This window comes from Vigna angularis, chromosome 11 (assembly GCF_016808095.1).
Source record: "Vigna angularis cultivar LongXiaoDou No.4 chromosome 11, ASM1680809v1, whole genome shotgun sequence".
NCBI lineage: Eukaryota > Viridiplantae > Streptophyta > Magnoliopsida > Fabales > Fabaceae > Vigna > Vigna angularis.
In genome coordinates this window covers 3,259,979-3,277,837 of record NC_068980.1, presented here as the reverse complement: position 1 = coordinate 3,277,837, position 17,859 = coordinate 3,259,979, and the positions used below count along the sequence as shown (strand labels likewise).

Genomic DNA, 17,859 nt, shown 5'->3' with positions numbered 1-17,859 from the left:
TATACTACTATATTTACACCTTGAGATAAATAAGATCACATTTATTCCTTCTTCCTTCTATATCGTTCCTAAGCAAATAAATGTATTTTATAAATAATTAAACAAAATGTGCATTAACTGTTACACAAATTCAACTTTCATACATTCTTATTTTTGTCAGGATGTACAAATTTAAATATTTCGTGTTTTAGTTTTAAATTTACTGGTGAAAATATATCAACGTGTATATATTTTGTTATGATAACAAAAAATAATAAAATTATAAACTATAAAAATAAATACAAATAAATTTTATAATATAAGATAATTTTATTTATTTTGTAGATATTTATTTATTATAGATAATTATTTTAGTTAAAAAATGATTAGATTTTAAAATGTCAAATAAAAAGAATTTGAATAAAAAATGTTTAAATTTAAAAAAATCATTTAAAGAATAAAATTAATAAAATAATTATTTTAGATTAAAAGAACTTTCAATATTGGCAGCTCCGCATCCAGTCTCAAGGACCTTTTAGTCTTTTTCGATCTCAACCAGTCGACTTTTCAATATTGAGAGCTTCGTTTCGTTTGACATTAACATAGCCTCGTTCGACTTTATCATCTTAATATATTTTGTCTTCAATAACTTGACCATTCGGGGTTAAGGGCGTATTAGCTTCTTTCGACCTCAACTTGTCGAATTTTTAGTCTAGACAAATTCTTCGTTCGACCTTGACATAGCCTTATTTAGCTTCATCGTCTTAGCCTTTTTTGGCTTCAACAACTCAGTTGTTCAGCCTCATCTGCATCTTGGCCTCCTTTGGCCTCAATCTATCGACTTTTCAATTTTGATAGCTTAGTAGTTTAGCCTTATTTATGTGTTGGCATCTTTCAGCCTCAACATATCAACTTTTTAGTCTTGACAGTCAGTCGTTCGGCCTCATTTGCGTCTTGGCCTCTTTCGACCTTAACTTGTCAACTTTTTAGTTTTCACAGCTCGACCGTTAGTCCCCATCTACGTCTTAGCCTATTTTTCCCTCAACCTGTCAACTTTTCAGTCTTGACAACTTGGTTGTTCGGCTTCATCTGCGTCTTGGTCTCTTTCGACCTCAATCTATCAACTTTTCAGTCTTGACAAATCGACTATTTGACCTCATCTACAACTTAGCCTTTTCCCCCCTCAACTTGTTGACTTTTCAGTCGTGATAGGTGGTCATTCGACCTCATCAAAGGCGTCTTCGCCTTTTTCAACCTCAACCTATTGACTTCAGTCGACAACTCGGTCATTTGGCCTTAATGTCTTCTTGACCTCTTTCGGTCTCAACTTGTTGACTTTTCAGTTTTGGCGACTTAGTTGTTTGGTCTCATTTGTCCTTGGCCTCCTTCAACCTTAACCTGTCAATTTTCTAGTCTTGACAATTTAGCCTCTTTCAGTATCAACCTGTTGACTTTTGTCTTCACTTCAGCCATGGCAAAAATATTCGAGAACACGGGTATCCGCGAATAAAATCCGCGACGGGTAGTTACTATCAGCAGATATTTACTACCCGCGGGTAACGGGTAACGAGTATTTTAATACCCACTTCTAAACGGGTCGGGTACGGGTAGTATACTACCTGACCCGCGGGTACCCGTTACCCGCAAAAAATAAAATAAAAAATAATTTATATATTTTTAATTAAAAATAAAATAAATTTATATTTTATTAAGTTAAATTTAATTAAAATTAAATTTTAATTTATATTTAATTTATATTATATTATATTATATATATATTTTTGTAATTTTATTTAAATTTTATTTTAAAAATGTATAAAATATTTTTTTTATTTTTTGCGGGTATCCGCGAGTACCCGCGGGTTTTAAAATACCCATGAGTATTTTTTAAATGGGTACCCGCGAGGGTAGCGGGTTGGGTAGCGAGTACAGTTTTATTCGGCGGGTCGGATTGCGGGTAGGCACTATCTGTGTCTGACCCGACCCATTGTCATCCCTAACCTCGACTCCTCGGTCTAATATCATTAGTCAACTTCATTCTTGGAAGCTTGGTCTCGCCCTATTGGCCTCACCTTCAAGGCCTACTGAGGCGATCAACGTGTCAGTCAAGGAAGAGTTCACCCAAGTAAACCTTTACCGCACCCTTCAACCTATTGGTCAAGGAAGAGTCACCAAAGTGAACCTCTGCCCACTGATCAAACACCGACATAGTCAAAGAAGAATTATGAAAAAAAAGAAACCCTCTCATCTCACAAGGGGTCGATTTAGGAAGAATTCTAAAAGAAAAATCCTACTGAACCGTTCACCTTAAAAATGGTTGAAGCTCATCTAATCAACTTACTACAAAACGCATGATTAATGGTTAAGGATGAGTTCTAACTAAGAAATCCCTCATAATCAGATTACAACTTTTGACACATAAGCATCGGATACCAAACGACCAAATTCAAATCCCTTTACAAATTATTTAAAGCTCGAACTTAAGGGCATGTGTACCATATTCTTATCCCATCAATGAGATTACCAACCATCAACCAAACTATCTAATTCTAAGACTAATCACATTTTTGATTGACTACTCTGGTCAACTTTCCTTAATCGGTTGACTATTCTCTATCAATCATAACTCCTTTATCATCTATCTTTTTTGTAAATACCATCGAAGCAATTTAAACGTACAATAAATTCTTACAAAACAAAACTTGGATTTTAGAGAATACGTCAGAAACCGAGCAGGTGACTTTTACCCACACCCGATTTCTTCACAATTTTCATCTGCCTAAATATCATATATTGATTTTTTTAATTTCTTAATATGTAATCGTTTTTATAATATTTAAGACGCTACCTTGACACAACAATGGCACAGATAGAAATGCGAATATGTAGGAGAATCTAAACTTATATGGTATAAAATATTAAATTCGTTATTTAGAGCTAACGATCATGAATGTGTAATAAAAATTGAAAATATCATTGTAATATGTAATAAATATTGATAATATCATTGTAACGATATTATTTAGATTGTACTTTTGCTTAATTTATCATAAACTTTGTGATAGCATCTTTATGGTGTAGAAAGATAAGTTCCATAACCGCCTCTACTTTCCGCATTCTGAAAAAAATAGCTATGTTTTATCAATCCTACGTAGCACAGACAGTGACATATCCTTTTCGCAACAGCGATAAGCCAAGGCGTGATTCACTAGATAAATCCTTTGCGCCAAAACTCTTTTCCACTTTTTTTTAAGTTTTACTATTCAATTTTATATTGTCTGCTCTGTGCAACGTTTCATTTCTTTATTCGTTTATTGCCTAATCGTCCTGCGTAGGTGAGTTGGAGACACCTCTGCCCAGAGTAGGAGTGAGAAGATTGAATCGCTGTTTATTTGTTTGGTTCTGATCACAAATATGAAGTGGAAGTAACTATGTGCTGTGAAAAACCGTAAGAGTTTGTTACTATTACCGAAAGAAGAAAGCTGTTCCGTTCGTTTCCATGGGATCGTTGAAAACGGAGGAAAAGGGAGAACAAGATCTTAAGGTGTCGAATGAGGCTATCGCGTATGTTAACGGAGTTCGTAAAGTGTTACCTGATGGATTGGCTCATTTGACTCTTCTTGAGTATCTCAGAGGTATCGTTTTCTGTTTTTTTTTTTAATTTATAGCAAATTGGAGCTCGAATTGGATATTTGAGAACACTGGTTAAGTTGGAATAACTCCAGAGCTGTTTATTTGCAACTGTTTGATCCGTTCCCTTTCTTACTTCACTTGCGTGAGATTATGGCAATTTCTTAAGCTGGGTTCATGAACTGAAGATTTATTATTATTATTATTATTTTAGAATTTGTTGATTGGTAGCTAGAAAATTGGAACACGTGGTGTTCTTGTATTATCAGTTGTTATTTATTTGCAAAGTCAAGGCGTTTCATGATTCATTTATTTCAGAGGTGCTCAATTTTGGATTGTTCGTGTAAAATTTTCTTCATGGTGAAGATAACCTAATTATGTGTTTTTCCACCTTTTTTGGAACAAAAGATATAGGTCTGACTGGGACTAAACTGGGCTGCGGAGAAGGTGGTTGTGGAGCTTGCACAGTTATGGTTTCTTATTATGATAGAAACTCGAGGAAGTGCTCGTAAGTGACTTTCACTCTTTCTCGTGCCTTGATGTTTTGATGCTCCTTCATGTGAAGCGCTTCTTTCTTGTATCTTGACATCAAATTTACTATTTTAGTGTGAAAATTGAAAATGTTCTTTCAGACACTATGCTATCAATGCTTGCTTAGCTCCTCTGTATTCTGTAGAAGGGATGCATGTGATTACAGTGGAGGGATTGGGAAGCTGCAAGCGTGGACTACACCCTGTCCAGGTGACACATACTCATACTATCTTCTTTTGTGATGCTTTTGGTTTAGTTAGCTGCTATTGAGTATCCTTGTCTTGTTTGGTTTCTCATGGTGTCATGTCTTTATCTTCGGGCTTTGGCTTAAATATGGTTTTTTATTTTGATAACTTACTGAAATCTTATTTGTGGCTCTTGTTATTTTTTTAACCTTTTCATTGATAATAGATTTTTTATTTTGTTCTTATATCCCTAATTTTGTGTAGAAACACTTTGAACAGTGAAATGAAGTTATTTAGATAACGCTCTTACTGGACAAAAATAAAATAATTCTTTTTATCAGGGATGAATACAATTATTAGCGATCAAAAACAGTAACTTCATGGACAAAAAATATATTTGAGTCTTTTAAATTTATATTTACCTGTCAATACTTTGAACTTAACCTTTTATCTCTTCAGGAATCCCTGGCTCGCACTCATGGTTCGCAATGTGGATTTTGTACACCTGGTTTTGTCATGTCAATGTATGCATTGTTGCGATCAAGTCAAGCACCACCCAGTGAAGAACAAATAGAAGAATGCCTAGCAGGAAATTTATGTCGGTGTACTGGTTACAGACCCATCCTTGATGCATTCCGTGTCTTTGCAAAAACTAGCAATGACCTATATACTGGTGTTTCTTCAGTGAACCTTGAAGAAGGCAAGTCTGTTTGCCCATCAACAGGAAAACCTTGTTCATGCAACTTAAACAATGTAAATGATAAATGTATGGGCAGTGATCATAGTAGATATGAACCTATTTCCTATAATGAAATAGATGGGACCAAATACACAGAAAAGGAACTTATTTTTCCTCCCGAACTGTTTTTAAGAATACCAACCTCATTAAACTTGACTGGATTTGGTGGGCTAATGTGGTATCGACCTTTAACACTTCAACATGTATTAGATTTGAAAGCAAAATATGATAATGCAAAATTGATAGTTGGTAATACTGAAGTAGGAATTGAGATGAGGCTAAAGAGAATGCCGTATCGGGTTCTTATTTCTGTAATGCATGTGCCGGAACTAAATGTTTTGGATGCAAAGGCTGATGGAATCGAGATAGGTGCTGCAGTAAGACTATCTGATCTTATGAATTTCTTAAAAAAGGTTGCAACTGAGCGAGCTGCTCATGAAACTTTGTCTTGTAAGGCTTTTATTGAGCAATTGAAATGGTTTGCTGGAACACAGATAAGGAATGCTGCATCAGTTGGTGGTAATATATGTACTGCCAGTCCAATATCAGACCTGAATCCCCTATGGATGACATCTAGAGCAAAATTTCACATTATTGATTCTAAAGGAACTATAAGGACAGTCCTGGCAGAAAATTTCTTCCTCCCAGGCTATCGCAAAGTAGATTTGGCAAGTGGTGAAATCTTGCTGTCAATATTCCTGCCTTGGAATAAGACTTTTGAGTTTGTGAAAGAGTTTAAACAGTCTCACAGAAGGGATGATGACATTGCAATTGTAAATGCTGGTTTTCGTGTTCATCTTCAGGAACATGGTGAAAACTGGCTGGTTGCTGATGCATCGATTTTTTATGGTGGGGTGGCTCCATATTCACTTGCAGCAACAAAAACTAAGGAATTTCTTGTAGGAAAGATTTGGGACCAAGATCTGTTGCAAAATGCATTGAAAGTCCTACAAAAGGATATATTACTCAAGGACAATGCCCCTGGTGGAATGATAGAGTTCCGGAAATCTTTGACTCTAAGTTTCTTTTTTAAATTTTTTCTGTGGGTGTCTCATCAAATGGATAGCATCAAAGAGGGTATACCATTATCCCATCTATCTGCAGTGCACTCGGTCCACCGCCCACCAATCAGTGGATCTCAGGACTATGAAATCCTGAAACGTGGGACTTCAGTGGGTTCTCCAGAGGTTCATCTATCTGCAAGACTTCAGGTTTGTTGAACATGTTTGGCAAAGTCATTTCCCAAGTTTACATTAATGTATTCTTGCCTAAATTATTTATAAAATAATGCATCTTTTTCCCTGCTTCTCTTTTTGTTTTAACTTGCAAATGTGATTGTATGAGTGATTAAATCCTATTACTTATTACTTATTATCTCTACATAGTGGACTTTAAACCGTGGCAGGAATTTGTTACTTTTTGACCCTATAAAGAAGTCAGATGTCAAACCTGAAATGCTATGAAGAAACATGTACTGTCTCGGTTGTCCCCATATTTTTCATATGCTAAATGCAACTTCTATTTCTTTATATCTAGTTTTGCACTTATCATTCCTATGTCTTGGCATGTTATTGGCATTGATGCCTTCTGGGACCACTCAATGATATACATCGATTAGTTTCTTACATACAAAAAACATAAGCTTTGAAACTATATTCCTTTTTGTTGGCTACTTTTTTATCTAAATTTTGAATATATGGGATCCTTGATTTTAGTTTATCCAGCAAATTGTAATCATATTAATTGAGTCTTTCCTATATATCTTGTGTCAATGAGTTGCCTGTATCGTTTGTTACCCACACTTTCTCTTGTGTTTGGCGTATGTAGTCATTTTCTGCAAATTATGCCTACTTTTCTGTTGAACGCTTGGCTATCAGGCTAACGTAACTTGCACTCAGGTTACAGGAGAGGCAGAATATGTTGATGACACGCAAATGCCTCCAAATGGTTTGCATGCTGCCTTAGTTTTGAGTAGAAAACCTCATGCCCGAATAATTAGTATTGATGATTCAGAGGCCATATCTTCACCTGGATTTGTGGGCATATTTCTGGCCAAAGATATACCAGGTCATAATAAAATTGGACCAGTTGTTTCTGATGAGGAGCTTTTCGCTGTAGATCATGTCACTTGTGTGGGCCAGGTATCTATTTTTGAGATTAAAGGGAAAGGAGTTCTGACTTCAATATACACACTTTACTCTTCATGCTTTATATCCATCACAATCTTCTGTAAATTAGTCTTTGCAATTAGCTTATCATCTAATCATAAAAATATACAACAAATTATACTTCGAGATCTTGTTTTATATTATAATGAATTTCCCAGTTCACTGGCTTCTTACCCAATCACACCGGAATAATCATTTGGCCTCCCACTGATGACTGCCTATTATCTTCTGTATGCATTTGACCAAATCTCAAAGTTGAAAGATGACATTTGCATGCAGTAGTGATAATTTTAATGAAATATCTAGTCTTGCATTAGCCTTTTGCCATTATTAGTCAATGGGATATTCATGTATGCTTCCAGGTTATAGGAATAGTTGTGGCCGATACTCATGAAAATGCAAAGATTGCAGCAAGTAAAGTTGATGTTAACTATGAGGAGCTTCCAGCCATCCTTTCAATACAGGATGCTATCAATGCTAGAAGTTTTCATCCCAACACAGAAAAGCGTTTGAGTAAAGGTGACGTTGATCACTGTTTTCAATCAGGTCTATGTGATAGAATAATTGAAGGGGAAGTTCTCATGGGAGGTCAGGAACACTTTTATCTGGAGCCACAGAGCAGTTTGATATGGACACTGGATGGTGGAAATGAAGTTCATATGATATCATCTACTCAAGTAAGTTACACAATTTTGTAGCCAATTTGTAATACGTGTACTTTTCTGAAACTGAAGTTGTCAGAAGTCTTTAATTTGTTTAATCGTATCTATTGCTTTATGGAAAGATTCAGCGATGTATGTCTGAACCACTTTAGTATTCATATGCAATTATATATTGAGACCTGTAGATATATATGATGATCATAGAAGAGTCAAACAATGGACAAATAACAAATAGGAGGGCATTAAAAAATACAACTTATTCCATTTTGGAAACTTTGGCTTTGGCATAACTAATATTTCTTAACTAAGGCATGCTGTACAACTCAAAATGGGATATAGGGTATACTAAATTTTGAGTTGAATAATTGAATAAACGGGCTTCTTTTTATGTCAGCAGTTTTATCTAAAGCTTTGGCTAGAAAAATAAAAATTTGCAGCAGAAAAGACCTTATTAAGAGATGGTGCTCATGTGGACATCTTTGAAATTTTATTTTATGATGGTATTGGCATTGAGAAGGATAGACGACTAAGTAAAGAGAATTATCAACATGTTCAGATGGTTCCTTTCCTTTCCATTTTGACAGGGTGGAAACATTTAGTCCTCTGTTTTTCTGTTGCAAGGCTTTTTGTGGGAGCTGGTGTTGTTTTCTTCATTTTCACTTTCTTATTTAGCTGTGTTATATAGGCCTAGATCTATGCAAGGAAGTAATGCATGTGTGTTATTGTTGAATGGTGCTGGCTGGTGTTGGTCGTAACTTAACCTTGAAGGAAATAACAGCATTGTGTTGTTGCAGGCTCCTCAGAAGCACCAGAAATATGTTTCTCATGTTCTTGGCCTTCCCATGTCAAAGGTAGTTTGCAAAACAAAGCGAATTGGTGGTGGGTTTGGGGGGAAGGAGACAAGATCAGCCTTTATTGCTGCTGCAGCTTCAGTTCCGTCCTATCTGTTAAATCGGCCGGTGAAAATCACGCTGGACCGAGATGTAGACATGAGGATTACTGGGCAACGCCATAGTTTCCTTGGGAAGTACAAGGTATAGACTGCTGTTTACTCTCATTTAAGTGGTGTTTTTATTTACTCACATCAATATTTTACTGAAATTCAATCCAGTGAAATTTTTGTATTCTTACAATATAAACATGTGATACTTTCGCTCACTATTTTTTCCACAATTTGAGTTTGAGAATATCTTCTATTGATGTCTGCTCTGCAAGCCCATAATTGACTGTTTAACATTCTTTGTTCTTTCCTTATTGTGATGTTCATGACAACCCTCCCCCCACCCCATTTATCTTGTTCCTCTAGGGTGGAGGTCAGCTACATGGATTACACAATTCTATTGATTTCTGTCAATAACCTAAACTTCTGAAAATCGTTTATACCAATATTTAATGGCTTCTCCTAATGTTTTCATTTTTTAAATGGATTATCATCATCCATTTGATCCTCCATTTTCACTCTAGCCTTTTTTGGTCTTTTTATCAGATGACTAAACCAGCTTATGAAAGTTTCTATAATTTTCTCTTCAAGCAGTGTTACTCCAAACTCACATGGTTTAGTCTTTTTTTTTAAAAAAAAATTATTTTATTTTTCCAGATGTCATCGTTGTTATTTCATCAGCACAAATTCTTTGGCCTTGTTGGTACTTCCCTCCTCATCATTCACTATCACAGAGCATAAGTAGTCTTGTAGAGGGCATTTCTCCATTTCCACCTAGCTTAAATTCTATGTGTGATATCACCATCAGTATCCCCATCACTTTATAAGTTATATTAATATACTGAAGATACCTAATTTTTTCAACTCCTCTTGTAATGAATTCATCAATTTTCACCTCCAGAACAGTGATAACTCGTCTCCTTTGGAACTTGCATTACATTTGCAAAGTCCTTCCTTTTTTATGCATAAATGATTTGATTTCAAAACCTCTCTCCCTGACTAAAACTTCTATAAATTGAGATTTACACCTCTTGACTCATTAGCTAGGGCCATAGGGTCCTGAAAAAAAAAGCGAGTCAGTAACTCTTGCCTCAAATATGCCAAGTTTGTGTGAGTTTCTGAGATCTTGATATTGAACTCAATGCTGGAAAAAAATCTTACCAAGAGATAATTAACCTTGCTCTGCTTCTTGCTAATCCGTGATTTTGTAAATTCTTGTTTCTTCCAATTGTTTTCGGTAACAGCATTTTTTTGTTTTTTGTTTTTGTAGTTGAGTTATTAATGAGAGTTATTGTTCGATTCAGGTTGGATTTACAAATGAAGGGAAGGTACTTGCAGTGGATCTTGAAATTTATAACAATGGTGGAAACTCACTGGATCTTTCACTTGCCATCCTTGAACGAGCTATGTTTCATTCAGACAATGTGTATGAAATACCAAATATGAGAATATTGGGGAGAGTTTGCTTCACTAATTTCCCTAGCCACACTGCTTTCCGTGGATTTGGTGGACCTCAAGGCATGCTCATTACTGAAAACTGGATTCAACGGATTGCTGTGGAACTCAAGATGAGCCCAGAAAAGATAAGGGTAAGTTGCAGAATTTTGAATTTCTTTCTTTTTTAGATGTACATTTGAAATTTCACTGTGATCCCACTTGATTTTGGATACTCTAGTCAATCTTCCTGAACTAAGTTTCTTAATAGGAAATTAACTTCCAAGGAGAAGGATCCTTTCTGCATTATGGTCAGCAAGTTCAGTACAGCACACTGGTCCCATTGTGGAATGAACTTAAATTATCTTGTGACTTTGCGAAGGCACGTGAAGAAATTGACCAATTCAATAGGCATAATCGCTGGAGGAAGCGTGGCATCGCTATGGTTCCTAATAAGTTTGGTATATCCTTTACAACGAAGCTTATGAACCAGGTAAATTCCGAATTCTGTCATGATATTTGAATTTTTTAAAGATGAAAAGTAAAGTGAGTTCTTATGAAATTCTAGGAGATAAGGCAAAGCTTGTGAAGTTCGTTTTATTTGTTTTTGTGGTAGGGAAATTTCTAGCATACAAGATTGGGTAGCTGCTGTTAGGGAATAGGCCCAGAGTTATTTCTAATATAGATGTTTTTTTTTCTCATTTGGTTTCTTCCTTTTTTTATTTTTAAATTAAAATTTTTCTGTATTTCATTGTCAACTATCAGGTATCAAGATTTCTCAGAACAATTGTTTAATTAAAATGAATTGGTGCATTTAGCTCTAGCCAATACAAATTCCCTTCAAAATAGGTTTAAGTTATCAATTAGTGTGGGATTCAAGCTTATGATTGCTCTAAGCACTATTATTCTGATAGCAGTTGCTATCAAGTAATGCATTTTTCTTTATTATATATCTTCAAAATATAATAATGGAAAGAGCAGAAGCTCCCAAACATTAGAGATGAGACTCTAGCTCCTCTTCTCTCTGCTCTAGAAAACAAACTACTCTTAGTGTCTCTCTTTAACTAATTTCCCCCCTTTTCTTTCTGCGCCTATAATGGAATATGGGCTCTAACTTTTTTGGGCTTCAGGTGTAAAGACAAGGTTTAGGAACCTTGATAGGCTTGGGGTTTGGGCATCATATTCTTTCTTAGACCTCTCTTACATCAGAGAAAGTATATAAAGAGAAATTTCTTTAAAAAATTGCAATTAAGAGGGGAAAGTTGATATGGAAATGAGAGTTCAGGTTATCTCTACATGTAATAAATCTGTCCATGCAGGGATTACATGGCTTATTCTTCTGCTTGCATTTGCTTATTGTTCATATTTTTGTGCTGCTTTCATTTAGAATTTTCTTTTGCATTTTACTCCAATTTTTATTGTGAGATCATTGCATTATTAGATAGTAATAATGGTGTACTTTCATATTTTCCTAATAACTGTAGGCTGGTGCTCTGGTTCAAGTCTATACGGATGGAACAGTTTTAGTTACCCATGGGGGTGTAGAAATGGGGCAAGGATTGCATACCAAGGTTGCCCAAATTGCTGCTTCGGCTTTTAATATCCCTCTTAGTTCTGTTTTTATATCAGATACTAGTACTGACAAGGTATTGAGTTACACTTTCTACGCGTTTGTTGTCTTTCTTCTTCGAAATTAGTGTATGCTACTAGTAGAATACCAGATAAATAATTTATCACTTTCTTTTTTCTCATTTCCTTGCCACTTTTTTGAGTTTTTAGTGAAGTGGACTTGTTCCAAGAGAAAAGAAAATCAAGTCATATTCAAGGTTTAGAACTCCAAACTCCAGTTGGTAGTTTTAGAAAGTTGCATAGATTTACAAAATATAATTAAAAGAAAATTGTTGTAATCATTTTATATATCAAGAAGTAAGTTTAAGTCTAACTCATCCTCACAAAATTGACTAGTAAGTAAAAGTTTACAGTCATTTATATACTGTAATTAGTTTTATCTCTAGTTGGTATATGATTTCCGGAATCATAGAAAACTAGATCATAAGAGACTGGTGTTTGGAACCTTGCTGTTTATAAATATTTTGAATAAGATAGTAATATCCTATATCCTTAATTACTTTCTGGTTCATTTGGATTATCCTTTTCCATTCCCCCCTTGCCCTTTCTTGAATCTTGGACTATTGTTTTTTATGCTAAATTGCTTGGTCTCCTCATGCTTGCTGCAAAATTAGGTTCCTAATGCTTCTCCAACAGCAGCTTCTGCAAGTTCTGATATGTATGGAGCAGCCGTTTTAGATGCATGTGAGCAAATAATGACACGCATGAAACCTGTTGCTTCACAGCATAACTTCAACTCATTTGCCGAGGTAATCAAATTTTTAACTTTGCTTCTTAGTCAACCTATCAACTCAGAATAAATGACTAAATAAGCAAATTTTGTCATTGTATTTCATGGAAGCTGTATTTCTATATAAATGTTAGATTTAAGTTTTTGGTCCCTAAAATTATGTCGCTAAAATATGTTTAGATTTTTCTTTTGGTTCCTAATATTCCTTTACTTTGGTACCTAAAAAAATTATCTTGTTTTTCATCCTTCAAAATTTTTTGATTTTTCAGTGGTCCTTGATATATTTTTAGATTTTCTTTCTTAGTCAGCAAAATATTTTGAGGTTTCTTTTGGTCCTTGAATTTTTTTTTAATCACGATTTTCTATCATATCATGACATGTCAGATTAACAGAGTCAATGTAATGATATAGATGAAATACAAAATAAGAGATATTGAAGGACAAAAGGAAAAAGTTGTTAGAAACCAAATGAAATCCAAACATAGTTTGGAGAAAAAAATTATTTAAATCTCAAAATTATTGGAAAAAAAATGCTGAGGAGTTGAGAGGTGTGAGAGGAAATTAAGAAAATGTTTAGGCTCTGTAGAATCTCTAAAAAGTAAAAAACAAAAGGCACTTTAATAGATCTTACATATTTTCATATAAATATATATCTTGGGTCTCAAGATGAAAAAGATAGAAGTGATTACATTAGGTACAGGATTTTATAAGAAACTATATCTGCTATGTTACGAATTCTGCTAAAGTGTGCAGGCCATATAGTGCGTACATAAGACTATATCAAGAAGTCTTTACATGACAAGGAACTTTCGATTGTCTCTATTGCTACAAGGTGTCGTTTGATTGAAAACTATTGAACCCGTTTGGTTATGCTTTTGTTATTGTAGCTAGTTCGTGCGTGCTATGCAGAGCGAATAGACCTTTCTGCCCATGGATTTTATATTACGCCTGATATTGGTTTTGATTGGGTGACGGCTAAAGGAAAGCCTTTTAGATATTTCACTTACGGGGCTGCATTTGCTGAGGTTGAAATTGACACCTTGACCGGAGATTTCCACACGAGAATGGCAAACGTATTTCTGGATCTAGGTTATTCTCTGAATCCAGCAATAGATGTTGGACAGGTACTTTTTTTTTATAATTGTTTATTGTTAATTTTTGAATATACAAGGTTAAGGATGGAGAACTAGCACAGCAGAGAGGACAAAAATTCCTCTAAACGGAAATCAGAAAACTTGATAGAAAAGATCTTAAGTCAGTTTCCTGATATTTTACAATGGTAAATAGAATTTGGCTTTAGTAAATAAGTTAAATATCTTTAAGCATGTTTTAAAACGAAATGCTTGTGTTCACTTTTTGGGTTGATCAGAGAAAGTACAATATATTGTTTGATTGTAGTGAAATAACTTTGGGTTAATATGCAATGGTTTCATTTTATGAGAATTATGAAAATTTTCAAAAACTGTTTTTCGAGTAGTCTTTATTGCAGGATGTTTGGTTCTGGTTTCTTTGTACCAAGACGCTTTTGGGAAAATGCTGAAAGTTATCTTCTTTGCGTTTGTAGAAGATTAAACACTCTAAGATTCCTTTGAATTACAAGTTTCTCCCTATTTTTGAATTGTTATATTTTTTTTATGATAATTTCATATTTTGTTCTTGCTATTTATTTTCACAGATCGAGGGAGCTTTTGTTCAAGGTTTGGGTTGGGTAGCTTTAGAAGAACTTAAATGGGGAGATGCAGCACATAAATGGATCCCGCCTGGATACCTTTACACAACTGGACCAGGAGCTTATAAAATTCCTTCTGTGAATGATGTTCCCTTCAAATTTAACGTCTCACTTCTGAAGGTATATATTCCTGAACCCTGAACAATTATTCTTTGTCTTTTCTTGAGGTAAGTGGATTATTCACCTTGAAATGCTTTCAATGTGCTTACATTTTCCAGTGGCACAGTGGAGTCGAGTCAGTGTAATCTCAGAGATACCGAGGATATTTGTAAAGATGAAAAATGAACAAAGATAATCATTGTAATTAACAAAAAGTACTGGCCCAATTCTAGTATTAGGGAAGAATAGATCTAATAGATTTGACGCTGTTCATAAAAAAATCATGTGTTACATTACATGCCTTTAGGAAGAGGGGAAAAAAAGGAGTTGATTTCTGTAGTGGGAGTTTGAGATATAATGGAGAGAAATAAAGAGGATAAGTGGAAATAGATGAAAAAGAGAGTGAAAGATTAATTTATTTAATCTATCCCTCTTTTTTTTATTTCTCACCCACCAAACAGAATAAAAACATTATAGGAAAGAAAATGAGAAAAAATGAAATAGTTTTTATCTATTAGCTAAAATTGACATGCATAAGTTGGTTTGGAGTTCTTTCACATTAGTTCCCATATAAGTTGATTTGGAAAAAAGTATTTTAACTTACGAAAAGCTTGCTTATTTTTTTGGCATTTTCTTCTCATGCAAAATATTCTTACATTAATTTATCCTAACAAATCCATTGATATTGTGGTAATTGATGATAATAAATTTTCTTTCTTCTGCTAACTGAATATAATTCCCACAAGCTGATTTAAATATGTTGAAATTTATGCCTAAAATCGTGAGAGCTGTGTTGTTATTTTCTTTTGGTATTTATTTACAGAAACACATTGCTACATGTTTATCTTTAGCCTCTTAATTTCTCAAAAATTGTTTTCATACTTCCTTTACTCCATTCACCACTTCTGCACGCTCTCAGATGACCACAAAGATTAAAATACTGATGAGTTACATAGCGTTTGAATCGTAGTATCAGTCATATATAATCACAATTTAATAGAGATGTTGAATGTTTTCCACATGACATAAAGCCATTTATCGGTGATTAACTTGGCTGTTTAGCACAATAATCACAAATTGAAGATATCAACATGATAACTTACCTTGTTTTTGATTGGTAGGGTCATCCAAATGTCAAGGCCATCCATTCTTCCAAAGCTGTTGGTGAGCCTCCATTTTTCCTAGCTTCTACTGTGTTATTTGCCATCAAGGATGCCATCATAGCTGCCAGATCCGAAATGGGGTGTCATGAATGGTTTCCTCTTGACAGTCCAGCAACTCCTGAGAGAATTCGGATGGCTTGTTTAGATGAATTAACAACGTCCTTTGTTACCTCCGATTTCCACCCAAAACTTAGTGTCTGATCATAGCAAAATCAGAATGTCATAATGAATGTTTCACATATCAAAAACCCAGAAAATATGATGCAGCAATTCACCATAAAAACATTGGCAACTTACTGGCTCTATCTTATCTCTACCTTGCCTGTATTTTTTTTAAAGAACTTCTTAATATTATGATAAAGAATCTAATAAAAAAAATAAGAAAAATATATTTATTAGGAGAAAATATTTTTTCGGTTAATATATTGAGAAAATAATATATCTATAAAAAATATTAAATTTTAAAGTAATTTTTTTAATAGTTCTAATGTAATTAATAAAAAAGTTAAAACTATTGATTGCTTTAGAATGGATATTTTGTAAAATGTAAATTTACATATGTAACATGATTTTTGAATTCTAATCATAAATAAAATATGTGATTTATGCTTATTCATAATAGTGTTCTTTTGTTATACGTCGGGTGCATATATCGGTTCCTTAACGAAGATATAGTTTTTTATATTAATTAACAGAGTCTTAATTAACGTTTATCCAATTGACTTGAAAGTTAATTCCACATTTTTGTCTTAGTCTAAGGCTGAAAACTACAGTTACTTTTATATGAAGTATTTCCACAATTATCATCAAATCAATTACTTTTTAAGTTTAAGGCAAAATTAAAAGGAGTTTAAATGTGGATTACTTTTTAAGTTATTCTGAAATTTGTATAAAAAAATTATTCTGAAAATTTTATAAGTTTAAATGTTTTGGGTATTTTCATACACCAATAGTAACTATAATCGACTATAAAAAAGCATACATTATGATATAATCAATAAATAAGGGAGACCCATCTATCTATTTGGTAATATAAAAGCATTAATAATTTGATCTCACTAGTAAAAGAAGGAACCATACAAAGCAGGATTTAGAAAAAAATATGGTCCCACCACATTTGTTAATGCTATTGATTTTTATTTAATTCACGGTAATGGCATAGACAAAATTGGATATATGTCCGTTTATACTTTGTGATCACTGCAATTAGGAGGATGAATTAGACAGAAATGGTATTACTGAGATAATTTTGAAAATTCACAAAAATAAATTAAGCTTTTTATTAATTAAGAGATAAATAGAACTGTTAAATATAAAATATAAGTTTTTTATACATGCTGAAAGCTAGAGATTCTTTTGCACAACAAGGTAATCTGTTGCTCCAGTCGAACAGTTCATTGTCAGCATAAAACTGGTTAGTATGCAGAGGGATATTTTGATATCTGCTAATAAAAAAAACACTTAATAATTAATAATATATTAGTGTTTTAATTATATTATTTTTAATTTTTAACTTAAAATATGAATATATTATAATATCATTCAAACGAGTTATAAAATGAATAGTTTTCAATATCACTTTTGCCACTAAGAATCAAAGTCCTTCCTCGTATTTTGCGTTGCACTTACATTGTTTTGAAGAATTGAAGGTCGCTTCTCTCTCTCACACCCAAAGCCTCAGCCACTATACTTGAAGAAACATTGTAAGGTTCTAATTCCCGTGCCTCTTGTACAATTACAATGTTTAATTATCTATCATGCGTCATAATAGTTAATTAATTAATTGCTAAGTTAAATGATTAACGTTTTAATTATCTTCGGAATATCCATCCTTCAGTTTCTCCCTTTCCAAATTTGGGTTTAGGTTGCATTACATTATTGGTCCCAAGGAGGATATTTCTATTTGAGGTGGCATGGTGATTTTCCATTTTGGAATATCTCGTTCAAACTTTTGCCCATGTTGTACTCAAGCATGATTACGCCATCGACTATTGTCTAAGTAGTGTGTGATCGATAAATTAGGAAGAATTTCAGTTGGGTTATGTGCCGTCTTAAATTCCAGAATAATTAACTTTTTGGTTGGTGTTCGTATGTTGATTATTCTGACTAATTAATTAACGTTCGAAAGAGACATGTCGAAAACCCTGTGCTTAATTTGAGTCAATGTCTCTTTATGAGTTTCAGCAGTGCATTATCTGAGTAAACATGGATATCTCATGGAGACAACATGTCTTTTTCTAT

The 17,859-nt window shown here is 33.8% G+C and overlaps 1 protein-coding gene across 2 annotated transcripts; it reads left to right on the top strand.

Annotated features, from left to right (window-relative positions):
- Positions 1-3,136: 3,136 nt before the first annotated feature.
- LOC108333356 (xanthine dehydrogenase 1) lies at positions 3,137-15,923 on the top strand. 2 transcript variants are annotated; one of them, XM_017568773.2, is made up of 14 exons: positions 3,137-3,614; positions 4,018-4,117; positions 4,242-4,350; positions 4,785-6,275; positions 6,963-7,205; positions 7,595-7,909; positions 8,689-8,928; positions 10,139-10,423; positions 10,540-10,761; positions 11,753-11,914; positions 12,512-12,646; positions 13,515-13,751; positions 14,303-14,476; positions 15,577-15,923. In XM_017568773.2, the coding sequence occupies exons 1-14, from the start codon at positions 3,479-3,481 to the stop codon at positions 15,817-15,819; spliced, it is 4,092 nt and encodes a 1,363-aa protein (XP_017424262.1). In that variant the 5' UTR covers positions 3,137-3,478; the 3' UTR covers positions 15,820-15,923. The 2 variants fall into 2 exon arrangements, with proteins under 2 accessions (XP_017424262.1, XP_017424263.1); XM_017568774.2 differs by having other exon boundaries at positions 3,474-3,614; positions 4,286-4,350.
- The last annotated feature ends 1,936 nt before the right edge of the window (positions 15,924-17,859 follow it).

Bases quoted from the DNA above. Each gene is read 5' to 3' on its own strand.
- LOC108333356 (XM_017568773.2), top strand. From the start codon at position 3,479: ATGGGATCGTTGAAAACGGAGGAAAAGGGAGAACAAGATCTTAAGGTG. The intron at 3,615-4,017 runs GTATCGTTTTCT...TTGGAACAAAAG, and splicing joins TCTTCTTGAGTATCTCAGAG to ATATAGGTCTGACTGGGACT. The intron at 4,351-4,784 runs GTGACACATACT...TTATCTCTTCAG, and splicing joins GTGGACTACACCCTGTCCAG to GAATCCCTGGCTCGCACTCA.